Source organism: Sparus aurata, chromosome 2 (genome assembly GCF_900880675.1).
Source record: "Sparus aurata chromosome 2, fSpaAur1.1, whole genome shotgun sequence".
Classification (NCBI taxonomy): Eukaryota; Metazoa; Chordata; class Actinopteri; order Spariformes; family Sparidae; genus Sparus; species Sparus aurata.
This window is the reverse complement of record NC_044188.1, coordinates 11,631,888-11,659,239: the sequence shown is the minus strand read 5'-3', so window position 1 is coordinate 11,659,239 and position 27,352 is coordinate 11,631,888. Positions and strand designations below refer to the sequence as shown.

At 40.4% G+C, this 27,352-nt stretch overlaps 3 protein-coding genes across 9 annotated transcripts; 1 reads left to right on the top strand and 2 right to left on the bottom strand.

The window, feature by feature from the left end:
* Positions 1-3,796: 3,796 nt before the first annotated feature.
* Positions 3,797-9,838, top strand: LOC115575883 (uncharacterized). 3 transcript variants are annotated; one of them, XM_030408302.1, is made up of 6 exons: positions 3,797-4,006; positions 7,135-7,270; positions 7,422-7,511; positions 7,625-7,693; positions 8,539-8,662; positions 8,761-9,838. In XM_030408302.1, the coding sequence occupies exons 2-6, from the start codon at positions 7,178-7,180 to the stop codon at positions 9,549-9,551; spliced, it is 1,167 nt and encodes a 388-aa protein (XP_030264162.1). In that variant the 5' UTR covers positions 3,797-4,006; positions 7,135-7,177; the 3' UTR covers positions 9,552-9,838. The 3 variants fall into 3 exon arrangements, with proteins under 3 accessions (XP_030264162.1, XP_030264155.1, XP_030264170.1); XM_030408295.1 differs by having other exon boundaries at positions 7,132-7,270; XM_030408310.1 differs by lacking the exon at positions 3,797-4,006 and adding an exon at positions 4,961-5,246.
* Positions 9,839-10,931: 1,093 nt separating this feature from the next.
* LOC115575869 (histone H4 transcription factor) lies at positions 10,932-15,790 on the bottom strand. Of its 3 annotated transcripts, none has more exons than XM_030408283.1 (10): positions 15,699-15,790; positions 15,038-15,228; positions 14,330-14,556; positions 14,133-14,244; positions 13,906-14,058; positions 13,742-13,816; positions 13,323-13,443; positions 12,734-12,872; positions 12,482-12,606; positions 10,932-12,360 (listed from the first exon to the last, which is right to left on the bottom strand). In XM_030408283.1, exons 2-10 carry the CDS (start codon positions 15,186-15,188, stop codon positions 11,928-11,930), a joined length of 1,536 nt encoding a protein of 511 aa, XP_030264143.1. In that variant the 5' UTR covers positions 15,189-15,228; positions 15,699-15,790; the 3' UTR covers positions 10,932-11,927. The 3 variants fall into 3 exon arrangements, with proteins under 3 accessions (XP_030264143.1, XP_030264134.1, XP_030264125.1); XM_030408274.1 differs by having other exon boundaries at positions 15,693-15,749; XM_030408265.1 differs by having other exon boundaries at positions 15,684-15,737.
* A 3,326-nt stretch (positions 15,791-19,116) lies between these two features.
* On the bottom strand, positions 19,117-27,291 carry map6b (microtubule-associated protein 6b). 3 transcript variants are annotated; one of them, XM_030402525.1, is made up of 4 exons: positions 26,021-27,291; positions 23,953-24,205; positions 22,899-22,947; positions 20,823-20,944 (listed from the first exon to the last, which is right to left on the bottom strand). In XM_030402525.1, exons 1-3 carry the CDS (start codon positions 26,749-26,751, stop codon positions 22,903-22,905), a joined length of 1,029 nt encoding a protein of 342 aa, XP_030258385.1. In that variant the 5' UTR covers positions 26,752-27,291; the 3' UTR covers positions 20,823-20,944; positions 22,899-22,902. The 3 variants fall into 3 exon arrangements, with proteins under 3 accessions (XP_030258377.1, XP_030258385.1, XP_030258396.1); XM_030402536.1 differs by having other exon boundaries at positions 23,992-24,205; positions 26,021-27,290; XM_030402517.1 differs by lacking the exon at positions 22,899-22,947 and having other exon boundaries at positions 19,117-20,944; positions 23,992-24,205; positions 26,021-27,283.
* Positions 27,292-27,352: the final 61 nt, after the last annotated feature.

Sequence of the window (27,352 nt, the reverse complement as noted above, 5' to 3'; positions counted from 1 at the left end):
TCCTCTTTTGTTCGGGTTGGCTTGTTTTTGACAGGTTTGAACAGCTTTGGGTAAATAAATATTTCTCATCTTAAAGAAAAAGAAGTACTCCAGTGATTTAATGTTGCACCTACATGAAGATGTTGATGAAGGTTCTCAGTCAACCAAGGTCTTGGTTATTCTAAGTGCTTTATCGTAGAGGTGAAACATCTTCAAGAAACCGACACGAGTCCAGTTGCCTACGATACAGCACTTAGAACGTCTTTAAATAGTTTTGAAGATACAAATATATTTACACAGAAAAGTATGAATGTAAGTTCCAAAAACACTTTGTTCTACATCATCAGTATTGTAAAAAGTACCCAAAAGTCACTTCAGAAAAGTAATATCATGTTCACATATTAATTTGGTAAAAGTGAAGTCACCCATAAGAACAGTACTGGATTAAAAGTCTTAAAGTATCTGATATTAAACTAAATGAAGTATCGAAAGTACAAATAATCATATTTACATAAATGTGAATCGGATTGAATAATATCAGATTCAATATTCAGCATTTTTCTGATCATCAAATCAGTTTTTAAAAACATTTTTAATCTGATTTGCTGATCTGAATTTAGTGGAGTTAAAGTATTTAAAAGTACCTGAAAATCAAACTTGAGTGAAAGTAACGATATCATGTTAGAATATTTTTGTCCTCAAAATGACCAGAACAACAAATGACTTTACAAAAGTCTTTAAGTATCTGATAATAAATGCACTCATAGGAAGATAATGTCAAACTCTGAAAGATGGAAATGTGAATCATTTTTTAAAGGAAATAACAGCGACCAAAGGGATGCAAATACTGATGGAAAAAAGAAAAAGAGAAAAAAAAGATCTTTCTGATGTGACTCAGGGAGATACGGAAGAGTTTTAGGGCCAGGGGTGAGAAAAAAAATATTATTTTCATTATGCATTTCAAGAAAAAAGTTAATGTCAAAAGTAAAGTTGTCATTTTTAAGATTAAAGTCGACCTTTTGAGACGACATCAAACAGCATTTGACTGCCTCAACAAAATGCCTTGTGTAGATGAACTGTACTTTAGAACCAGCTTTAGTAACAAAGAAATGATTTCTCTTTCAGCTCATAAACACAGTGTAGATGTCGGTGTTAGGACTTTGACGAGAACGACGTCGAAAATGACGTCTGTTGAGAAGGAAAAACCGCACGATCATGGAAGAGGTGGCCGCATGCGTGCAAGCTAAGTTTAAAGGCTGTAGTGATGGCAGAGAGCGGAAGAGTCGTCTTGTCAACTTGACATTTCAACTTTTTTCATGCATAACGGAAAAAAAAACTGAATGAAACACACCGTTGTCTTGAACGTTTGGCTTTGAACGTTGTTGGATAACATGAGTACACAACTCAGAATCAGAGTTGCTTTCATTACCAAGTGAGTTTTCACACAAGAGGAATTTGCCGTGGTCTGTAAGTGCAAAAACAACAAACAATACTAAAATGAATTAAAAGATACACTAAAAACAGAAACAGAAATGAAAAATAGAAAAATACGGACAGACAGTAACACACAAATCTGCAAAATATCTAACAAAGGTTGAGTCATTTTTAGACATTTTGATGCAGAAAATGAATTTTGCTGACAATACCCAAACTAATATTTGAAAGTAAAATATAAATCTCTACAATTTGGTATTAAATCATTCTCTGACCAAGATACTTACTGAGTGGGACATTTTACAGTCGTCTCTGGTGGACATATTATCTGAATTACTGCAAATATCTTTGGCTAATCTCCAACATATCACCGAAGAGATTTATTAGAGCGAGACTACGGTCATTGATAAGCAGGTGAACAACGTTGTAACAGAGTGAGTCTACAGTCGCGTCCATTGTTGAAGACGCTGCTCCAAGTTGTCCAATCGCTCCTGGCTCAGGAGCGCACTGCGGGTTGTAAAGGGTAATGGTTCGCGGCTGGAGTGAACGCTGTTCCTCGACGGAGCAGCAGCGTTAACCCTGCCCATACTAACAGGATTTGGATGGTTAGTGAGAATGGAATTAGCTAATTAAGGACAACATGTCATCCCAAAGCCTCATCCAATCACCGTCTTATGTTCTGCTTAATGGGATCCAATTGAAGGGTAGCCTAATTTGTCTGGGGCCTTTTAGGACAGCGAGCTAGGGGGTGAGATCACACAATTCAAACAATCCCTCTAGATAATTAGAGGCACTTCGTCAGGAAACCCAAACACTGGAGCTATAGCTGGAGTCGATGTGATGGGAGCCAGCAGGCGGATTTACTCACTCCGATGGTGTTTGGTGCCATCTGTGCTTCTGGGTTGAGCTCCACGGTGACCTCACAGGCTGCCGAGTGGCCCCTGTTTGACAAAAAGAGCAGGATTTACAAGTGCTGATTAAATACTTCCATTGTTTTCTTTGCATGACATACATACAGACATACTGCAGAGAACACGACCGGAGAACGTCATCCACTGTCTCCAAACATCCTAAAAGTGAAGAAGTGACAAAGCCAACTGTTGTTTCTGCTCAACAGCATTAACAGCATCTTTCTGCGTGTTATGACACAGGAACATGTGAAGGCAGTGGCTTTATATCACCATCAGATCATTTCTCAAATTAGAATTCGGGTCATTTTTTATTCATAGTTTACCAACATGGCCTTCTTCCTTACAAATAAAACAAAATGACAATGATTTAGGGGTTCAGTATGATTTATAACAACGGTGTGCACAGACCAAACATCACCTCTGCCACAGCTGATTCTACCTGAGCTGGTTTTGAACATGTGTAAGAAATTCTTTGTTTCTGAGTGTACTTGTTCTTCGTGTCTCATAGAGCAGTGTACAAAAGAAATGAAGGAGCTGCTCAATGCTCCAAAAAAATGTTTTTTCTTCTTTACAGAAAAAGAGTTCCTGTTCTAAAGTCACAGTCTGATGGGTGATCTTGAAATCGTGCAGTCACGATGTCAGATTTTCACCACAGAATTCATGGTAGCGATGTTATCGCAATATATTAAGATGTTCTGTTTGAAAAGGCTTTCAGTCAAATTCATCTTGACTTTGTTTCTTGTGTGTTTTATCAGTTTTTGGTCAAATCATCTAAACTGTACAGAGGTGGAGAGAGAGTCTGTGCAAACATAAACATCTGTCCTTTCGACACGAGGAGTGAATCAATAAGTCGCAGCCATACAGCAGATCCACAGATCCATGTGGCGATCAGGGCTGTTTAAAATCACCTGTTGTTACCAAAAAAATCTGCCTGTGTGAAATAATAATAATAATATTATTTCCAGTGTTTCATCCATTTATGATGAATCCTTTGAGTGTTTTTAGGTGAACTGGTGAGCTCAGTGCAACAAGGGGCAGACTCTCAGCAGAGAACAGAAGTTAAAGCGATGTTATAAATAAAAACATATTGAGTTCATAACATAAATACAAAAAAAGTGGTAGAAAAAATAAATCCTCCAGTGCAGATGGTATAATGTAAACAATGGATTATGGATGGATGGAAGTCAAATGAGCTCAACATATTAAAACACCTAAAAAATACCAGAAATAACAACAAAGAAAACCTCACACCTTAAAACATAAATGAACTTTTAAGAGCCAGTGTCAAATATTTATTCATCTACTTGTATGTCTGACTGTGTCTCTGAACTTTCTACTTGAAAACCATCATAAGCTGTCTTTCTCTAAACTCACTCAGAAGGGTTTAGGGGGCTGATGGGATTACTTAAAGCCATTAGGAGTAGTTAATGGTCTTTCCCAGTGTCAGTAAGTAACACACACTAATTGACCAGAGCCAGCAGACAGCTGACACTGGCTCGCAGCAACAGGTGGTCGCCGCTGCTCTGAAGTCACTCGTTCAGGATCTGAAGAGGGGATTCTCCTCCCTGTTAGCTGACCGCATCAACACAGTCACTGTGTTGGACAGGACGTTAAAGAAGTCTTCTGCAGGTGATAAACAGAAGCTGGATAATAAGCCTCAAAACTTCAGGACGTCGACACAGGTAAGAAACATGATTATGGATTTCTTTTTTCCATTTTTAGTTTGTATTGTCTTTTGTATAAAAAGAACATCCGATTTTAACTTTTTCTCCCCTGATTTTAGTCCAATATGCAATAATTTATCAGTTTAGGACTGTTTACGAAGGTTTTCAAACCGTTTCTGAGTTGCAAGTACCATTTCATTATCAATCATTTATCTACAAAGTAATCTACTTAATTGTTTGATCTTACAACTGTAAAGTATTAGAGAAAAAGTTGCGACACAAACAGTATCCAGAGCTCGAGGCGATTGTCTCTTAATGCCTTGTTTTGTCTAAAACCCAAAGATATTCAGTTTTAATCATTTGAGTCTAAGAAAAATAGAAAATATCAACCTTTGAGAAGCTGGAACCAGTGAATTTTTCGATGCATTTTAATAAAAATGACAGTTTATCAGAATTGTTGGCTGCATTTTTAAATTCTTGTTTTTTCTACTAGTTGCAAGCGCTGAATAGAAGTTCAAATCTGTTGACGTCTGACACCTGAGAACTACTGAGAATCTAAAAAGCATCGACCCAAACTCTTAAAGGTGCAATATGTAGGTCAAACTCAGAATTTAAAATATTTATTTTGTCCATAACTGAATAAACAAGCTGTTCTCAGAGGAAAATAAGGTCCCCAGAACACTGTTCGAAGCTGGAAAGGTGGCAGGGTCCACCACATATAAACAAAGTAAAACAGTATGAAGTTGTGTTGTTCTTTAAGGTCAATTTGTTTGTTCAGTTTATTCTGTCATGAAAACAGAAACGTAAAAAAAAAATGTAAAAGTCAATAAATAACAATAAAGATCTTTTCGCCTTTGATTAAAATCCTTTAAACTACATAATGCACCTTTAAGTATTAAGAGTTAGCTGACGGATGATGGAGGCGAGTGACGGTGCTCTCCCTGCCCTGAGACGACCCCACCGAGCAGCCTCTGACGCCTCGTTCACTCTCCTAACAGGCAGCTCCTTTATGAGATTAAGAGATTTCTTTGACAAGCTGACATGGACGAAATTTAGAGAACATAGGATGTGTAACCTCCAGCTAATCTCGTCGCTATGAGAAAGGAGGGATCAGGCTATCGGATTGCTGAGACGTTAAAGGAGCTCTGACACAAACAGCCGGATGGAGGCAAATACTCGGAAACAGGAAAGAGATCCTTCAGAGAAACATTTGGTCTGTCACAAACAATCAACACCAGTCTGTTAACTGAAACTCAGGGTAGGATTTTTGATTATTATTTACTCTTAATGAACACAGACCTGTTATAAGTATTGTGTCTGACAACTTCTGAAATGTTTAATTGTCAAAAGGTGTTGATTCAACAACATGTTAAAGGGGTTTTGTTTGTATTCGACTCCATTTTATTCATTTCATCCATCTTTAGAATGTGAAGATTTTCTTTTCAGAGAGAAACCTTCTGATTATTTCTCAGTTAACTAAATGAAATGACCCAAAAACCCAAAAACAATTCCACGGTGGTGTCCTAAACTTTCTTGGGTTGTCTGACTAACAATGCAAAAAACAAAGATATTCAATTTACACTGATATCAAACCAAAAAAGCAGCAAATCCTCACATTTGTTAAGCAGAAACCAGAGAAAGTTGCTTGAAAAATCAAACAACTGATCAACTATCTAAATATAAAATCTATTGATAAAACAATCAATCAACAAAAAAGCACTTTTATTAATGTTTTATGTAACCTGTAGCACCAATGTTTATTTTATTTTCTTGCAGGCCGGATGCTTAAATTGTCTCAATGTGTCTCTGTTTCCTTTAGAGAAGTCCTGTTTTCTGTCCGTTTCCTAAAACGTGAATTAATTTAAAACACATTACAGTAAATCACAGCAGCCTCTTCTCAGTGCTCCCCATTCACTGACAGCATTGCTAATCATGTGTCCTTGGAGCGGATGGATCCTAAATTAATTTAAATGGATTGGCGCACTGAATGCCTCAATTGGATTACAGTCTGTAATGCAGTCTAACAAGATGCTGTCATTTGCATGTGATTTGGAAGGCAAACTGCCCGGAAACAATTAAATGCTTTCACAATTTTACATTCTTACAAATTGCTTATGTGCTGGCATTGTTAAAAAAGACAAAAGAAAAAAATGAATAAACACACATGAGTGTCTAAGTGTTCGCTAATTGATGCTGTTGTGTCTCTGAACTGCTCCACGATGACCTCAGACAGTGTTTGAACTCATTCCAGCTTCATTTATGTGTGGAGCAAAGCCACTGATTAGAGTTCCTAAAGCTCTGAAAGACAGCCAGCAGGCCGGTACGACCAACTACACTCTGAGTTACATGGAGACATTTTATCTGCTGTGTCTGCTGTTTTGTTTATGTTGCAAAATGTCTCTGTTAAAACTGATTGTTAATTTCAGATTTACAGAAAGGAAGAGACGCAAGGCTCACTGATTTTGGCCCCTTCAGTGCCAATCAGAAATAAAAAGTAGTAAATCGGCTTTGAAATTGGAAAGAAAGACTAAGATGCTGACTAAGATATACTTTATGATATATATTTATATCATAGGCTACCAGCTGATAATGAAAAAAAGCCAATAAATATGAATCCACAGGTGCATTCAGACATCTCTGCTCACTTCAGCCTGACCTTTTCTTTACCCTCTATTGTGTGTGTAAATGTAAGGTTCTGATCTGCTCTTTAAAAATGCAAGAATGTAAAGATGTCTTTTCGGTACTGGCCAAAAGAAGTTTGCAGTTATCGGTTACTAGCTGATATCGGCTGAAAAAAACTTCACATCACGCAACCCTCAAAAACAAATGCTCCTTATAAGTGCAGAACTTGCTTGAGAATCATCAAGCTTTTAAAGTTTCTACAGTATCAAGGTAATCTAGTGAGTTATGCTCGGACATCAATGGTTACATTGCAAACAGGAGCTGCTGATAGCTAATTTGGCATACTTTTAATGCTGCTAATTTGCAAAAATGTATAACAAAAACAAACAAACAACTAAAGGTTAAGACAATGGGACTGACAGCCAGCTAGTATAAAAGACTTTGTAAACCCCATCTCTAGATTTTTACCATCCAGCTTGCTCGGGGAAACTACAATAACACTTTCTCGTCTCCTGTCACAGCAGTTTACTTCACAAGATTCACCGGCTGCTTCATCGACATCTTCACATGCATCAGCACGCTCACCAGCATGCCTTCACTCCCTACCTGCACCAGTCGTTGACCACCCTGCCCGCTCCAGCAGGAACACAGGAGAGTGAAGTAAGGACATGTCACAATACTGCACGCCACCTCTGACCCGAATGTTATCTCCTTTACGGTCTATATTTGTTCCCTTCTACTCCCATTTTTACTCAACTGCCTCTCAGCCACCGAGAATAATCTAGCCGTAATCTTTCACCTCCTGCTACAGTTAAACATGCATCTTCTCAGAGGATCAGACAAGCCCTCTTTTGCTCCAGTCACTGCCCTCCACAGAACACAGAAGTCCGTCAGGCCAACAGTGAGTCCAACACGCATCAATCAGAACTAATATGTTAATACTACAGTTGATGTCCATCATGATTGATGGAAAGCGTAGTGAATCAACTGACAGTCTTTATGTTTTTGTTTCAGAAACGAGGGAGATGGGGTTCCTTACACGTGTTCATAGCATGGAGGATTTATTACAACAAACAACTCGAGGTAATGTCGGCATCAAGCTTTCAGTGACAGAAACTTGTGAATTCAAAAAAGTATTCAGATTTAGTCTTTTGCATTTGAGCCATTTTATGGCAGAAACTGAAGTAATTTAGACTGGATTTGTGGATTTTTGTTGTTTATTTATAAGGAAGTCATAATGTGACAAATTTATTAAAATTACGATTGTATTCTTCGTGTATCTTCAAGTTTACATCTTTTTGATAAGCACACAATACATGAAGTCAGACATGTTTAAATAAGGTATCGGTTGACAGACAACACTTACAATGGCAGTTTTGAGGAGCAACACATATGAGCTCCAAAGATTTCTATGATTTAAAGGGTAACTCCACCAACTTAACATGTAAAAGTGTGTTTACAGGTGTTTGGGAGTACGACTGCATATGGGGAAAAAAAGGAGTATAAAGTCTTTTGTGGCCCCAGAGGAAGCGGCATGAAATCTGATAAATTTCCCCCAGTGATGTAACTCAGTGGCATTGTGGGTAATGTAGGCACCAGATTTGAAAAGGAACAAAAAAAGGTGATATCTCTGAAATGGACTGCTTTTTCAAAACATGGTGCCTACACTTCCCACAATGCAACTTAGCCACTGAGTGACATCACTTGAGACAGTTCATCAGATTACATGCAGCTTCCTCTGGAGTGACAAAAGACGTCACTGTACTTTTTTTCACATACGCAGTAGTACTCCCCAAAACAACACACTTTTATGTGTAGAAATTGGAGGAACTACCCTTTAGGACATTTTGTCCTTCTGAGTTGCGCAATTCTGTGTCTGATTAAGTATTTTGTGCTTCGCAAACTGAATTTGATCCATATTTTAACAGAGAATACAGCAGAAACCCCGCAGTCTCCATCGAGACGTGACACCTGAGAGTCCTGTCAGCCTTCCACCTGACTCAGGCCAACAAAAGGAGTCAGACCAGTGCTGCTGCAGACACCCAGATCTGGGTGAGTTTCAGACTGGAAGAGTTAGAAAAATACATCTAGCAACAGTAGGATATGTGCATATATGTGTAAATTACTAAAACCCAATATTTTTTTTTTAGATTTTCCATGTGGACACTCAAGAAAACCATCTAAGATCTTCAGCCACTTCAACAGAACTTACCCCTCTGACCTTTACACATCTCCACCTTGCTGCAGCTGTCCAACCCAGAGGGAGAAACCAGAGAAGCCCCCGAACCTGCACTGGAGAGAGAAACTCGCTGAGACGGAGAAGCAACACAGGAGCCAACTAACCGCCACGCCGAAGGATTTACTTCTCAGAGATCAGAGGTCTCTGATCTCCTGGGATCAGGCAGTGACCCCTGAACCTGACGGCAGACACAGCGACTCGCTTAACAGGAAAAGGTCACTTGAAGGCGACAGCTTCGTTAGAATAAAGAGGGCGAAGCAGGAATATATAAACGACCAGTTCAATTCCTCACATCCACACTCACAGCCCGTACAAGCGCAACACAGAAGTGATTTGTATGTGCTGTATCCTGTGTCCAACGTTACCAGAACTCCTTATCCAGGAGCTGAAATGCATCCTTACCACGCTGCTTCATGGGAGCCGGTGTGGGATCTCCACTCCAGACAAAACGCCCTGAAAGACTGCTCAGCGAATACCTGCAAGTCAATCATGATTCCTCTTGTAGCACAGAGGCAAAGAGAGACTCTTCATGGCTTCTGTACGCCACCTCTTTACCTGCCCCTTTCTTTGAGGCAGCAGGAGACACTTGACCTCAGAGGGAGGGAGTTTCTACACTCACGTCAGGAGAACTCTCAACTCCAAGGCTGCAGATATCAGCTCACTCATCCCGGCTTTCTGGCAGCGTCCTACCTGGAGCCCTGAGTCTCCCCTGGAGTCTGCCTGACAGAAACAAGAGCAGCTGCTCCTATTACAGCGATCACTGATTTTACAGTATGTCTGTTAGGTTCACTAGTTCATTGGTGACTCTGGTCTGGATATGAATTCAACAGAACTCTGTCCAACAAATAAAAAAAACAAAGATACTATTTGCACTAGAACAGCTTTCATTAGATCAATTTCTCAGATGGATTTTGGCGACTGTGCAGTGAAGCCTACGCTGTAATGACTCCCTTGTTAAATCAGTTATTTGATTAAAAATATTAAGACGATGTGCTTGCTCATTTTTTATATGGTCAGATGACGCCGATGCTCATGTTCGGAGGAGTAAGAAGTTTTAAAATGTTGAGTTTAAAAAATCGGATGCAGCCGTGTACAGACTTGATGTGGTCACCTTACGAGATAAGGACCATACAGCCATGCCAGCAGCTCTGTGAGGGCCGTGTTAAATGGAAGGCCAATTTTGATTTTCCCATTCATTCTTACGGGGACAACTTTGGTTCTTTGGTTGAATAATTCAGCTTTTGAAAAATTCTTCTTTTTCAGTAAGATCTTGACCACTGACATTTATGGGGACATTTTCAACTTTGGTTCTGCTACTAATTTAGCTAATTTTCAGCTAGAGAAACCATTCAGCTATCAAAATCTTCAGCTTTTTGAGCTCATTCATCCTTTTACTTTTCAGCCTTTGAAAAACTCTTCTTTTTCTGCAAAATCTCGACCATTCACTCTTATAGTTTTATGCATTTCAGGCCATCAGTGTTTTCCAGTACATTCAGCAGTTTTTCCCAAATCACTTCAGCTGTCAGCATCCACACTGTATTTTCACAGGAAATGCAAATGTTTTGACATGCTATCCTAAAATAATGACCATTTATCTGATCATTTCAACTTTTTATCTCATCATTATGATCTATGGGATGTTTTTGTTTTTAATCAAGTTTTCATTTATTTTATTTTTTTCTTTACCTGGCAGGAATGGGCTTCCATAGGATTTAGTTACAGTGGCGCTTTGAGTGAAACGCTATCATCAGCATGCTTACATGCTCACAATGACAATGCTGCATGTTTAGCAGGTTCATTGTCTACTGTGTTCACCATCTTCGTTTAGCACATTAGCATGCTAACATTTGTCGATTAGCAATGAACACTGAGTACATTTGAGGTTGAAAGGAATGCCGTTTAGATAATCTCGTAATTATGTATGGGAAAAAAAATCTTCTTTTTCAACCTGCTGGTGGCGCTTACCTTGGTACAGTACTTAGTTACTTTCTACTATTGCTGATTGACCAACCAACTGACCTTACAACATTAAAATCCCTACAGCCACGCCACAAGTCCGACCGAATAAACAAACAAGAAAGCTTTACTTTTGTATAAAAAATGTATTTAAAATGTATAACAATAAAATTAAGCAACATTCAAGGCTGCAATAAAAAATAATGTCTTCTGAAATCCTTCATCAGGCACCATCATGGAAAATATCACAGAAAATGGAACACTGTGTGTAAATCACAACATTTCACACATCTGGCTTTGTAGTGCTTGAACTTAACTTTTGGTCAGAAACATGAACCTCTAAACCTTTCATACAGGAAGAAAAAAACAACTAACATCTGGCTTTTGTCTTCTGTTGGAAAGTGTACAATCAGCATTCATGCCCAGGTTAAATTACTCCGCAGTGTTCAAAGGTTTTTATCAACTAGCTCCAATCAGCAGTGGTGGAAACGTGACAACTGGATGGAGACGCAAATCTCTGGCCGTTTTCCAGTGTGATGCTACAATGTAAGTTGGAGTTGGGGACGTTGGTGCGTCAATGTTTTTTTATCCACCTCTGCTCTTGCGGTGCTTGAACATCATTCAGTCGGCACAGAGTTTGAAAGAGACTGAAGTCAAAGACATTAAAAAGGCCTCCATGCTGCTTCCTACTGTACCCTGTTTTACAGCACATTTGTGTCGTCAAACGGGACACACCAGGAAAAGAAAAAATAGACGTAAACCCGTCTACTACCAATGGGGGAAAAAATGATTGGCTATTTTCAGCAGTTTTACCCGCATTTAAAAAAAACCCATATCTAAGCGCTGACTCTGCTGTAAAAATATTTTACAGGCAGTCTCTGTAACGAGACACGTCACAAAGCTACGATGAAGCATCAGAACTGCTAAAATGTTAGCGTGGTCTCTGAAACCGGTGAAGTGATCTCAGCGTAACACCACTCCAACAACACTGGAGACCAGGAGAAGGCTTCAGTTAATGACAGCGCCGCAGCAGAATACGCTGCAACAGGCAAACCAATTTAATCGCATAAGAGCTACATGAGAGCCTGCAATGGATGCATGGTGCAGTGCATCGTGGAGGAATCAAACCACATCCATCCCGAGGCCTCTCGCAACCTCGGTTAGGGCCTGAACTGCCCCGGAAGTGCCACTAACATCACAGTCCTCCTGGGACAAACCTCCAGGCTCCTCCTCAATGTGAGGGATGGTGCTCATCACACAGTAAACAGGAGAGTCACTGCCTCTGGGGCTGGGCTGAGACGAAACGTCCTCGCATCCAGAGAGCTCCGAGGAGTATGAGGAGGAGGAGCTGGACGAGGGCGAGGACGATCCCGCGGGGGAGCTCCGGCTGCTCTCTGGTGTGATCTCAGCCCTCTTATTTCGACTGCTTGTTCTCTGACTTTTCCGAAGGCTCTGCGGCTTTTTGGCCATGTTCTTCATGATCTCCTTCGTCACCTCCACGGTCTCAAACCGCACCATGTTGACTTTGAGGAAGCCATCTACATCTTTCCTGTATCTGTGAAGAAAGTCGCCATGCATTAAATATTAATTTCTACTTGTTTTTATAGTATCTTTAATTACACCGGAGTGGATTTATGATTTGGTTGTTTCGGTGGCGACTGGCTGTCGTGACAAACCTAAAGCGGGAGTGTCCAGAGGGCCACTTCAGCTCGTGCTTCTTGCGAAGGTGGAGTGTGAGAGTGTAACACCAGGAGAACACCTTATCACAGAGATGGCATTTATATTTGGACTGTCCCCCGACCTGTAAAACATATTATCTGATGTTGTTAACAACAAAAAAGCCTCATCATCATAACTTTCACCAAGGTAACAGCAGGTTGTAGTGATGAGCTAAAGAGATTATACAATTTATGTTGGTGCGGACGAACCTCGTGCACCCTCTTGAAGTGGTGGCTCATAGTTTGGAAAGTGTGACAGGAATAATCACAACCCTCCACTGTGCAGTGATACACGGTGCCCTCGTTGTGAACCTCTGTGTGCTTTTGTAGATCGCGCTGGTTTTTAAATCTGTGCTCAAAAAAAAAACATGATTTTATGATGCTGATATGAGTCCAACACAGAAATATACTACTTTTTTAAAATACTACTTACACACAAGTAAAACCCTAGTGACCCTTAAAATCACATGAAAATTAATACAAAATGTTGAATTAATTAGTTACTTAAAGGTTTTTCCACTGTTTGGTAATCTGAAGGAAAAGGTTAAGATAAGGAGACTCCTCTATAAAGGCTGTACGTATAAAGGTAAAGACCCTGTTTGTGGAACAATGATTTCAGAGGCTATCTGGACTGAAAACAATGTGTTGTCCATCTCTTCTATTTTCTCCCTTTAATTTGTTCCTTTTCATGATAAATCACTTTGAAGATGTTTTACGGATAAAGTATTCCTCAGCCCCGATTTTGCCAATGTACAGATGTTGTCAACGGGACATCTAATCGGCAGTTTTGAAGGTCTACCTCTTGTCACAGAAGTCACATGGGAAGGGCCGCTCATCACAGTGGCGGAACCTGATGTGGATCTTTAGAGCTGCCAAAGTGGTGCAGGTCATGTCACAGAAGGGACACTTCACCTGATTCACTGAGAGTAAAAGACAGGAAGACAAGAAAAAATCAAACAAAGTGAGTGAGAAATGGCTCATTAACAGCTCAGGCCATCAATGATCCTACTTCTTGTTTGCAGATTACATTTAATTATTGTCTAGTCAATCCATAGAACAAGACATTGGAAATCAGACTAACTCTATGACAATATGAGCATGATAACATGATGAAGACCTTCACATGATATAACCTTATACTTACAACATTTCTATAAAACAAATCATTTACATGAGAATGATTGGAAATAACTTAATCATCAAACGAAAATCGATTACCGTGCTGACGAACGTGATCCCTCAAAAGTCTCTCGCTGGAAAAAGCTTTGCCACAGTGTTCACAAACCAGCGACTCTGTTCAAAGGAAACGTGAATGTAACAAGGTCAGTATTTACGATAGACCTTCAACACAGAAATTATGCAAACCAAAGAGTTCGTCTCACCGACTGGCTCGGCCTGCCTGTGAAGGTGGTCAAACAGCTTCGTGTTGCTAGAGAACATGCTGCCACACGTGGGACAGGCTACGAGTCTCTCCTGAGTGTGGCTACGCATGTGTTCTCTCAGACGATACCTGATCTTGAAGAAAGCATCGCAGCCTGTAACAGAAACATGAAATATAGATAACACTATAACAAAGAACATCTTTAAGCTCGTCTTTGCTCAGTCATACCTGTCCAGTGGCAGAAGAGAGCCTGCTGTTGTTGTGGGAGAGACTGTGGCTCAGCACTTTCAACATGATTGTCAACATGTCGGTAGAACCACTCAGGATTGTTGAATGTACTCTGTGAAAAGAGATATAAATATCAATTTGACAAAAATGCTGCAGTAACTCATTTGATGACCAATGACTGAACTAAAAATACCTACATCACAGTGCTCCCACTGGCAAACGTATCCGTCTGATCCTTCGGGCACCAGGTTGTTGCTGTGGACGCCTTGGTTGCAGCTGGGCAGATCAGGACGGGACTTGAGCAGCTGTGACCCAATGAACTTGAGCTTACCGTGATAGTTGTGGAAGTAAGCATGGACCTCCAGCTCTGCGAGGCTTCCCATGGATAGAAATTCACATCCATTCCAGAGACAAGCAAACTCATCTAAACAAAGAGAAGGAAGAGTTGTTGCAATAAAGAAAGGACTGCAGGTTTTGTACAGCTTTTTAAATAAAACTGATGCACTTTTCAAGTAGGTTGCCTTCAGCATCACATCTAAACTGTTACTGTGACACTTTACAACTGCACCTTGCTTTTCATTACATATTCTCTATAATGAAACAGTTCTCAGAAAAACACCATTAAGAGGAAAACTACGCAGTTACATCTCTTAAACATCTCTTACTAAAAGTGCAGCTGTGTGTCACATTTAAAAATGAGTTCCTGCGATTAGCTACATCTCAAAACCCCACATTTTACCCTGGACATCTGAAGTTGTAGAGATTTCTGTGATTGTTTCTGAGGCTGCTGTCTTCTAGTGTAAGGTCTCCAGTGCAAAACAGATCTTGATCTCATTGAGATGAACTGACAACATGAATGACCTTGCCTATTGCTTTCAGGAACACCTCCCAGCCTCCTCACTCACCCAGCTCCTCTAAGGCATCGTTGTCTCCCAGGTAGTCCTTTAGATGCAGGGACATGTGATCGCTCAGCTCCTCCATGGTGTGGCCCTTGAAGTCGCATGAATCCCACTCACAGGCCACCTCGAAGTTGTCCAGTCTCTTCGTTGTCATCATGGTGGAGAGCAGTGTGTGCTGCTCACACAATCCAGACCACCTGCACATCAGCACATACAGAAAAAGACATTTAAACAGACACATAAATTAAACTATGGACTAAAATACCTCAGCTAAGAAGCCGTTTCACTGACTAGAAATTAAATATTTTAACCGATGTTAGCTCAGGTTAGCTGATTATCTACCACAGACTACTAGTCTATATTTCTGTCTGAGAGTTAAATTACCAACACAACACTTACAATATTTTACGACTTAACGAACCAAGAAACTAGCACTAGTTTATATGTAGCTTAGTGTGTTGTGTTCATAGAAAAGTTAGTATTTTGGCTAACAGTCTAGCTCCCGCTAAACCTGTCAAACCTCTCTTTTTGTCCTAAACAGCAAACGTTTATTAACATTGTTTTAACCGTTGAACATGATAGATATTTAACATTTAAACAGAGAAGCTGTACAAACACAGGAATGTTTCAGACGCTTGTAAATGTTTCTTACGGGTCTTACTGTCACCTGCTGCAGCAGCTCTGTTATCTCTTCCCTCCTCTCAGCTTGTCTCAGTTTGTTTATTTCCGGTCAGTGAGAGCCCGAAGCGGAAGTTGTTCTTCTTCGTCTGTTTTTTTTCTTTTTTCAAAACACCGAGTGAGTAGAAGAACATACCGCCACATTTTGTTCAGGAGTGCATCAACAAAAAACTGGAGCATGTAAAATGTGTATTCAGGTTTATTTGGAGACACATTTGAAACTCTGCGAACTGTTTAAATTCAGTTGGATGATATTAGGTTGTTGTTGTTATCATTAATAATTGGTGTGATCTTACTTTGAGGATAACCTCAAAATTACCAAGTAAAGCAGACTACTAATTTTAAGTTGTTAAAACTTTTTAGCTAATACAATTTAAATTTAATAGTCTACTCTACTTCACTTAATGATTCTGTGGTAATTGGTTTTCTGACCTTTATAAAGATAAGTAAATTTTTAAAATTTACAGTGTAGGTTTGTTAGACCTGTTATTAAAATATTCCTTGCATTGTTGAGTTCTGGTGGGAGAAACATAAGCTTACATAACGACTTGAACATCTTACTTTATTTGGTTAAAAGCTATTCGATCAATTATCTTAATGATTATTTGTATTCATATTAGACTTCTAATTTCAGGAAGGCCTGAGAAGGGAGCCTAAATACATGCCAAGACTGTGGTGTGATGACATGGTTTACCTTATCAATTCAATCGCTGGTTTAACCTAGTGTTGTGATTTGTATTATTTTGTTTGTTATATTTCCTTTTCATGTGGAAAACATCATCCATCCATCCACCCCATCCTTGATGCAGACAGCAACACAACCATCCCCACTGTGGCTTCCTGCAGCCTCCTTACTTTTCATCATTGATGCAATGGCAGCAGTGGATCTTCACCACTAGAGGTCATTATATGCTGACTATCAGCACCACACTGTACCATGTCCTGCCTGTCCAAATAATATAATATTTTCATGAGGGTGCGTGCAAGTCTAACAATATTGTGCACTGATATCGACAATGCAGGTTATCAAAATAACCATTTATGCTGTTGTGTACCTTTTTAACCCAAATATCTCTCAGGCTGGCACGTTTGTTTGTCCAAGAACAGTCTGATCAGACTCATAAACTGGGAACTCCTCTGTGGCCTCTCATATTATACATCGGAGACACATAAAAAGGTAAACCCAAAGGCCTTTTTTTGGTTAAAACTGTAATCTTTATGTTATATGACAGTTACATCCACAGATGACAGAAATGACACTCCTTTTTTCCTTTTTAGTATTTCACACACAGTCGAAGGGTATGGGATCTCTATTCTTCCCTTTCAACACAACATAATAAGCTTTGTAGGTGAGACTGTTATCAGCCAGACAAGTCTTTTAGAGAAGGGACAGTGCTTCGGCAGCTCCAGTGCCATCGCTGATCTGTTATTCAATATTTCATGCTGCTCTGCAAACATAAGGGCCCATAACAACTGAATTATTCATGCAGTTTTATGTCAGGATGACTGATTCACAGGAAAATTACCACCAGCATCCAAAAGCAAAAGCAAGTGAATGAACTGAAATATGAGCAAATAATGTTTTCCTTGTCCGTTTGACCTTTGCTTCATTTTAGTATGAGCGTTTGGTTTTGAGATGAGGCCATTGTGCATCTCTTTGTTTTGATCCCTGAACTGTAAAAAACAAGGAGGGAAGGATGCACTGATGACGCCTCACATTAAGAGAAACATGCTGTAAATGGCTCCAAATGCATGCTGAGTTTTTTTTAGGATTGAAACATTCAGGGCACAACATGCACACTCCCTAAAACGCCTTTCATGCTGCACTTAGTTTGACCTCTAGGGGAGCTGTGGGGACAGAATCCAGGCCTGGAAAATGACTTCCCAGAATTCACTAAGAATATAATAGATTGTTACAAACCAGTGATGATTTAAGATTAAAAAAAGGAAGTAATTCAGTTTGCTTGACTACTGGAATTTAGAGACAAATTTGCTTGGACATGACTTCCATATAGTTTCCAACCAAATTTTGTAATGCTTTTTATGTTTAAGCAGATACATGCGTGACACGTGTCCATCTATCTTTCAGAATGACACCATCACAGTGAGCATGATGCTGCATTTGTACCAAACGTACTGAACACTGTACGAAAGGGTTTGACTGGTGAATTCATATTCCCAACAAATGTGAACAGGATTCCACCAGATACTGTAGACTGTAACCTGTTTATACACCCATGACTGTACTAGCTACTGTTAGCATGTTAGCTCAGTTAGCTGGATGACCAGATGAATGTACCAGTCACACAGGAGCTTCGGACTGCTGGGAGAAAGATATATTCAGGCCTGGGCTAGCTGGTAAGCACGCTAACTTCAGTAGATATCTCATCACCACAGTTCATAAATGTCTTTGAAACAATGTCAAAACTAGGATTTCTTCACATTCTGTTTATGATTTTAATTGTTTGAATGTTTTAAGCTTAAATTCACACATGTTGCACCCTTAAGTATCAGCTCATTTTGTGATATTTTACTGATGCAGATAAATGTAGGTAGAAGATTAGGTCATAATACGGAAGCATATTGCTGCCAAGCCAGAAAAAGAAATGAGAAAGCTATTTAACATTATTAAGAAGTACAACCGTATCACCTTTATGACAAGAAACTATTAATATATTATTTGTTGTTATAATATAAAATGTTTCATGTTATCACAACATATTTTTATGTTTTTGAAGAAATATTCAAATTACAAGTTAAAGTTGTAAGTTATCACATTAATACATGAAATGTTTTATGTTATAACAAGACAAATAGTATATTCTTACAACAAGAAAAGATACTTGTCATAGTGTGAAGACCTTGTGTTGTTATAACATGAAAAACATTGTAATAACGATAAACTTTTCATGGGACACCGATGTGTTTTTCTTTTTTGGTGGGGCAATAATAAACTACCATTTCATCAAATTGTGTACATTTTGAAATTTAACAACAAAATCGTTGAAAATATCGAAAAAACTGCAAACATCCATTTATAAATGACATTTTGCAAATACAAACTTTTCACCTTTTCCTCTACATTTTATGTTAACTGCAATATAGTTACTATGCTATCAATGTCATGCCTTGATGTTTCACTATTTACAAGAATATAGCGAAGGTATTGAATAAAGGTAAATTACTTCCTATTACTGGGGTAGTCAAATGTTCTTACATCAAACAAAAATAAAATACAATACAAATTGTTTAAAAAAATATTCTAATTTAACTTTTTAAACATTTCTACTACTAAAAAGTAATATTTTGTCAGAGTGTGGAGGTGAAATACTGTTACCCAGTTTACAAAATACACTTATGAAACACTAATGTCCGACACAAAGGATACAATAAGTCATGACACGAGATTCTGTATCATCATTTTAATCAGAGTTCATTCGGAGCAAGCTGAGAATACAAGCACAATATCACAACATGTCTGCAGCGGTATGACACTGTCATATCATCATTTCACTCCGGTCTGACAACACACACGCAGTCCAAACCAGACGAGAGATATAGCACCAGGGTGTCGGAGTGCATAGCAGCACGTCTGGTGGTTGGGTCAGACTTGATGCTATAGCAGGCAGCAGGCTGTAGAGGTCAGACAAGGAAAAGTCGCTCTCACACTCACACATACACACACTGAAGCTAAAACTGGAAGCAGACTCACGGTGGGTATAGTGCTCGACTCGGGCCCTCGCGCTCTGCAGCCATGTTGGCGCTAAAGGGCATCACGGTGCATGACTGTGTTCACAACCAGAGAGGGAAAGGGGTGTGTGATGGCATTTTCAGTAGAAACATGTCACACTCACATTGAACAGAGGTGATTTGCGCATTTTTTTTTTTTTCAGACAGCAGCATTTTTTAAAGAGCTGAACTACAAGTCCTGGCCCATTCCTTGTCTTTCAACACCTGGAGAGATCAGAGTCAGTTCTCCTTTTAACAGGCCTGTGCATCTTTTGTTTTAGCGTTACAGCGTCACAGCTCAGAGGGAGAGGATGGAGCACAATGTCACAAAACACTGAGTCATCGTTGAACTGCAGTATTCCTGTTAAATCAAAGGATCTCCAGTTAGATTTGCAAGAGTCATGTTTATGGGTGAAACCATATTGCTGGTGTGTGTTTTATTTCAGAGCTTTAACAGCCACTAGACTATGATTTTTGTTACTGTATGTACTTTTTTCGGTGAGACCAGAATCTATTTTCTACACATGCATTATATTTCGAAAAAGGTTCTCGCCCCGATACATTTATCTTTATAATGGCTCGATTTACAAGCTAAAATGGGACTGTGACAATATAGTCTGCTAAAATGTTGCTACTCAACCGAAAAACAGGGGTCCTGCATGCAAGCCGTAGCAATTATATTACAGTTCATTTGGTTCCTTAGCAACCAAACTGATGAAACCAGATATCATCCAGAACAATGAAATGAAAACCAGGACCATACAGCGGAGGCACTGTAACTAGGAAACGCAACCGTAAAACAGATTTCGTACTTTCACAAGACCTCTCAGAGAAAAAGCATCCCCCCTCGACGTTTGTTTTTCTACAATCATTTTAATATTGATCTGAATTGTCACCCATTCAGACGAAGGTAAAAATGCCCTTTCATACACGCATATGTGTACTGATGGCTCTCTTTTTTTTCCATTATAGCTCGATGCCAAACAGAACTCATATAAATAATGTGCAAATTATGTGCTCAATAATATAAAGCGGTTCAGTGCACCAAAACACAAGGAATCACATCACACTGTACTTTCGCACATTGACATACACGCACTCGCACACACACACACACACACATGCGCACAGTGGAATCATTTGCATTAGTCTAAAAGCTCAACATTGGTGCCCATTCAGAGGTGAACGATATATGACAGGACGGCAAAAACAACAGGAAAAGAAACCAAAGGGAAGAAGTTTGCCTCATTCGTCGAGTCGCCTTTGGTCGAAGGTGCAGACGTGAACTACTTTTTACTGCTTAGCTTCGGCCAGTCTGTTGCTGATCTCTTTGCTCTTCTTTGTGGCGACGACTCCGCCCGGTTTGGGCTCTGCGGCGCCCGAAGACGGCTTCTTCTTGGCTGACTGGGAACTGGCAATCTGCTTCTCTTTAGTTTTTTTCACCATCTTCCCTGTTGTTTTTGTCGGTGTCTTTTTTGGTTTGGTGCGAGACACTGGTTTATCCACCTGGAAGAGAAGAGAGGTGAAAGTACTGAGATTGAATTCACAAACACATAGTCAGTCAAGCTTAGATTGACGTTAAAGCAATAGTTTAATAATCTGGGAAATGGGCATATTTGCTTTCTTGCAACGTTTGTCAGTGAAATATGAAAGCTACAGCCAGCAGCCTATTAGCTTAGCACAAAGACTGGAAACAGAGGGAAACGGCTAGCTCCATCCCGTCTAAAGGAAAAAAACGTGTTTTTTGGGGGACTACTTCCTGACTGGGAGCAGTGACTTCCTGGAGCCTTCCCATGACAGCAAGACTTCAGAAATTTAAATATTTAAGATAATCAGCTGCTGGCGTTAACTTAATATCAAACAACACGTATCAATTGTAACATCAAACTCTCTGCAAAAAAGCAAATAGGCACATTTCAAAAGTGTGTCAAACTATTCCTTTAGATGTTTGCTTAATTCATGGAGGCTTTAAATCATGTCAAGGTCCTATCTTATCATGCAATACGTACCTTTTTTTTCTCCTGTTACTTAATATAATGACAGGCAAATGACACCATAAGATTTCGGTGATATTTGCTTTATGTGGTTAGTGCAATGAAGAGAAAAGAAAAAAAAACACAGCACAAAAGGTGTATTTGTGCCTTTCCTTTTATAGAACAGTGGTTCGTGCATTTTTTCCATAAAAATCAACTTTAAAAGAACGCATAACATATATGGCTTATATTAGTACATGATGTTAGTCCTACGCTTTAAAGAACATTTTCCAACCATAAATATTGGGGCAAAACCTATATGTTTATAAAGCAGACGTGTGACTGGAGGATTGCTGATTGAAATTCCTTTACCGACTGGGACAATGTAGGTGCTCTTTCTGCACAACAATGAAAGACTTCTTGATAAGTCCCCAGAAGTTCAAGTTGTATAAATGAATTAGTGCACAGCAAAAAGTTGCCAACATGCTCAACTTTTGCTGAATAAATAAACCTTAAAAACATGTATATTGTAAGGGATGACAAATGTTTGTGGAAAAAAAAGGCTGTTTCTGACAGTAAACATGGAGGGCTCTATTTCTGTGAGTAAAAGGACTGTGGTGCAAAGTAAGTTAGCCCAGTTCAAATGAGGGGGAATATTTGCAGAAGGGGACTGTGTTATTCATGACCATAAAAATGATAAAAGTGCAATCTAGTCTATAAGATTAGACTCAACCCGTTCTAATTTTACTCGAAGAATGTAATAAAAACTACACAGCTGCGTCACACTGAGCTGCAAACTGTGGTAACAGTGAGCACCAACAGCGTAAAGGATCATGTCATCTGCAAACAAGTGTTACCAAGTCCTGATACCAAAGGTGTTCTAGACCACTTGCTGCTACCACTGGCACATACTCCGCTGTGCCTCTCCACTTGTACGCAGTCAAAATGATGCTGAACCAATTGTCTGCAGACATGTAAAAAAAATCATATTTTGCCTCTTGTAATTTGCACCATGCCTCGTCACCAAAATAGAGCTCTAAACAGCACATATCTGTTTAAATGTAAACTAATCAAATGTGAAGAAGGTTTTATTCTTGGCTTTCGCTGATGCAATGAATCGGTCTCTTTAGTTTTGATTCTTGGTAATATCATCTCAGATTCTTTGTTTCTTCCATTTATCAATGAATCCACCCTCTTGCATAAACCCACAGAATATGCACAGTCAGTTTTTTTAAAAACCACTAAGCTGCATAAAGAGTGGTGGGAGGTGCAGGCTGAAAGGTGGGCAAACAGTGAAGATGTGGCGGATACCTTTCGCAGGATTGCATCTGGCAGCTGGGTGATAACATGTGACTGTGGCGCGTACTGGCCGAGGCGCATACTGTGTGTGTGTGTGTGTGTGTGTGTGCGTGGGTACAGTATGCACGTTTGCGTCTGATCATTTTGAGGTCAGCCTCCATGCCTTCTAGAAGAAACAGAGAACACACCTGACTACAGCAGATTAAGAACAGAACTGCTCTCAGTCTCTGAGACGTCCTATAAGAATGAGAGAGGGAGTGGCCATATGAACACACTACTGTAGACACAAGATTAACCAATTTCCTGTCTGAGCTGTCGATAACATGCACACACCAAACTATGTTAAAAATATCTTCAAATAAAGGATTTTTTTTTTATATGATAATCCAAAGTTGGGATACAAGTGTAACATTTCAAAATTATGCAATAAATATTCTATATATATTGGTATGTAAAATTTGCACATCATAAAGTCACCAGAATAATGTTGGCATTGTACTTTTCTGCAAACCACAGTAGCGGATACTTGCCTGCAAGAGACCACTGGGTATTTTTGACTAGGCAAGACATCACTGTTTAAAACAGCTGTGAGAGTCCACTGTCGAGCTAGAGACCACCGTTCCAGACAGAGCTTCGATGTTTGTAAGCGCGAACATTGTAAGCGCATTCTCAACATTTAGAAGTGTGAAACCACTGGATGTTTTCAGCTTGGCCCTTAGTTCACCTTTGGCACAACATAATTTGAAGATTGAACATCAAGAAATGTAAAATTTCAGTATATCTGTGGTTTGCAGAAATGTACATTAACAACATTTATTTGGGCAATCGGGTTATTATTATTTGTTTAGTAAAAATGTACACAGACTCGCTATTTAAACATTTTACCGACTGATTTATCTGCATGATGGACTGATATAACAATGTGTTTTTGTGTTTATTGTGTGATTTAAGAAAATCTTAAACTTCAAATATGAAGCTGTATTTTTATGTGTTCAATAAGTCAGAGAAACAAATCACCTGCCATCAGGCCACAACAATGGATGGCATGTCAAATAAAAAACATTTATGCAGGAGAGGGTCCGGTGAGTAAGAGCTCAATTTCAAAACAAAGTCAAACTGACAAACAGTGCGTTAATCACAAAGCACTAAACCTTGGCTATAACAGGGCTAATTAAGTTTTAGACACGGCTATAATTCACTGTTCTTAAAGGAAACTCATGGTGGTAGCAGTAGTTCACAGACCTGGGCTAACATTAGTGGATCTGTGCGTTGACCTCTCACCTTGGCAGGCTCCTTGCCGGGCTCGCTGTACAGGCTGCGTATCCTCCTGCGCTCCACCACCTTGTTGTCGGTGGGGTTAACCTTCACCTGCTCCCCCTTGTATGTGGCGCTGTAACTGGTTTCAAGGCTGGTCTCCTCGGCCGGGGGTTTATACTGAGATGGAGCTTTGATGGGCTTGACTGGTTTCACATCCTTATACGCCTTGAACTCAGTCCTAGGAAAAGGTAAACAGAAAGGGATTGTGCAGCTGCAATTTAGGATTACTTAGGAATAGGATTACCAATTTAACAAGAAATTTAGAAACAATGTAGTCCCAATTATGTTCTGACACATCAATGATGCACATCAACATCAGCAGGGATCTGAGTGCAGTTTAATATAATCTGTTGTCCACTTACAAACCTGGAAAGACTAAATTGGACTGGACATATATGGACAATGAGAAGACACTTTTTTTTTTTTTTTTTAGCTGTTGCATTTATAATGTCTCATGTTGACTGTAGCTCAGCACCAGACAATGCAGAGCTGCCAGTTTATTGCTGAGTGCATGATTTATATCACAGGATCCTGTTGGCCTATTAAATTCTCCATATTGGCAAAATGTTATTTTTAGCATGTCAAAATTTGATCTTTAAGATTTACTTCCAAAGCTCTGTGAGCTTCGACATGGCAGCATGGAGTGTTTTTAAACTCACTTAATATGGATTAAAAGGTGGTAACACTTTTCTTGGCGTTAAACATTAAATTAGACATACTCTGCCCATTTTCTGGTTCATAATTTTGTTTTGGGTTACTATAATAAATAAGGTTTAGATGCTTTAGTGCTCCAAAAATATATCAGTTGTCTCATACTGCCCAGTACTGCAGCTCTGACACACTCTGTTTTAGCTAATGTTTTTATAAGGCCACGCCTCCTGAATACCCAGTCCACTCTGATTGGTCAGCTGACACACGTCTGACTAAACAGCGCTAATAAAATAAAAGAGCACCTTTGTTAAATTGATTCTTACATGCCAAACCAAAAAATCATTTTATAATATGTGTGACATGGTGACGTAGTGTGATGTCACTATGTCACAGACTTAAAGGCGAGGCGTTTCAGGAGCAGTGTTTTTTTTTGTGGGAGAGAAGAGCTTCTGTTGGTGTGGACTTTGACCTTTCGAACTTTCAAGATCTTTTATATGCACAAGAACAAATATAAACTGCTGAAGGAAAGGAAGAAAATGAAAGCACATAATCGGTCTCCTGTAAAAAAAATGTCTTATGGTTATATATCTAAATGCAGTGTGAAATCAATTTTGTTTTGTTTCTTCTTAGTTGAAATAAAACCTAATTGTGTATTGACAATTATCTGGTTGCCTAAATGTTTCTGTAAAACTTCCTCATATTATTTATCCGGCATTTCCTTAAGTATGTCATAAAAATGTGGTTTCATTGCGTACAAATTAGGTTAAACATTAAATTTGTGTCCGTCAAGTTCATCTGTAATAAGTTTATCTTTAACAAATTAAAAAATAGAGAATAATTAGGGCAGTGGTACACTGTATGTCAACTTGAATATTTCATCGGGGGCAGACTGAAGAAGCCAGTGAGTCTTGTTAACTTGCATGCATTATGCATCCTTAATCCAATTCGGAGGAAGCCTGTGCAGAGACACACGCACGCCAAGACACATGATTACACTAAGACCCTTTTTACTGGCTGTACTCATTCATGGCCTGCTGCATTGATTCGGTAGTACTCTTAGGGAGGATAAAGCAGAAAATCAATGATGCAACCTTTATCTGTTTGCTTTGGAAATCACTGGAGATTGTAACCAGAGATACCAAATATCCTCTGATGGTTCTCTAAATGGAATCACTGGACAGAGCAGGGTGGCACAGAAGAGTTGAAATGTTGTGTAACAGAGGGCACATGAATGCAGCACTGAGAGGAATTAGAGAGTCACAGAACTTTTATTCCAGTGGTCTTTGAATGTATGAACACGTGTCTCCCCCCCCTGCTGCTGCAGGATGCGTCCCTCTCTTACCTGTAGCTGCTGGAAGTCGACATCACCTCCTTTATCTGTCTGTTCAGCGCGTCTGCAGCTGCTCTGCCTTTCCTCTGCTCGGCGATCGCATCTGCGCCCATCTGCGCCTCCGTCTTCTCACCCGCTTTCCTCTCCGCCGACTTTTCCCTCTTCACGCTCTTCTTCGCCACCTCCTTGGTCTCCTTCTCCTGCAGCTTCTCCTCGATCTCGCTCTTCTCCACGCCGCTCTCGGCCTCGGCGGCAGCGTGCTCCAGCTTGCCTCCGCCCGCGCTGCGCTCCGGCCCGCCGGTGGGGCTCGGTTTGGGGATCCAGGGGTGGTCGTGTTTCCTCGGTATAGGCCAGGGCTTGTAGTCCTTCTGATACTGAGTTTCGTTGTTGAACGGGGCCGCGGAGCGCTGGTACTCGTTCCGGGGCTTGCAGCTGGGCTCGGGGCGCACTCTCCACGCCTTGAAGTCTTGGCGCATGACGGACGCATTAGAGCCATCTTTGCCCGCTGCGGCACCCGTCGCGGGCGGTGCCTTCCCTGCCTCCTGCTCGCCGTGATGCGGCTGGGTTTCTATGGCGATGGCGCCGGCCCTCTTCTGCCTGGGCTGCGGGTGATGCGGGAGATGCTGCACGTCGGCCACATCCGAGTATTTGGTGAAAACCAAAGGCACCGCGATGTCCGCTTTGTCCAGCTCAGTCCAGAAGCGGTTGATGCAGCAAGCACGCGTAATGCAGGGCCATGCCATGACGGCAGGGTAGCGGGATGCTGCGAGGGGAGGAAAGGTGCACAGAAAGACTAGATAAACGTGCTGATAAATGTCCTACTCACGACTCGAAGACTTGCGAGCGCTCCTCGCCCTGTACCCTCTGAGTTTCTGTCCAGTCAGGGTTATTCCTCCTTCTAGCTTTTATGCAATATCTCACCAGTCGTTTGCCCGTGAGACTACAAGGAAGTAGAGCCCCCACGCCTCCCCCTCTCTTCTCCTCCCGCAGGCTATTTGTTCTCCTCACTGGAAGTTTACGCGGACTTTGGGCATTCGCCGTGGAGCACACATTGCTGTCTGGTTTGCGCATCAAAGCGACCCCACCCACATTTGTGTGATGCTGGGTGATGCCCGGGGTCTGCACCGTCAGTTGCGCACGGTGAACTATCACCTGAGCTCGTCACCGTCTGGCCAGCAGAGGAGGGAGGAGACACGGTTAACCCCTGCGCCGCCACGACCGAGAGGACAGAGGACACCCAGGTTCACAGCGCAGAGGATGGAGCAGCAGGCCTACTGTTGTTGCATGTGGGGAGGAAATGGCCGAATATGTTGCAGAAAACACACATGACATAAAGTTTAACCT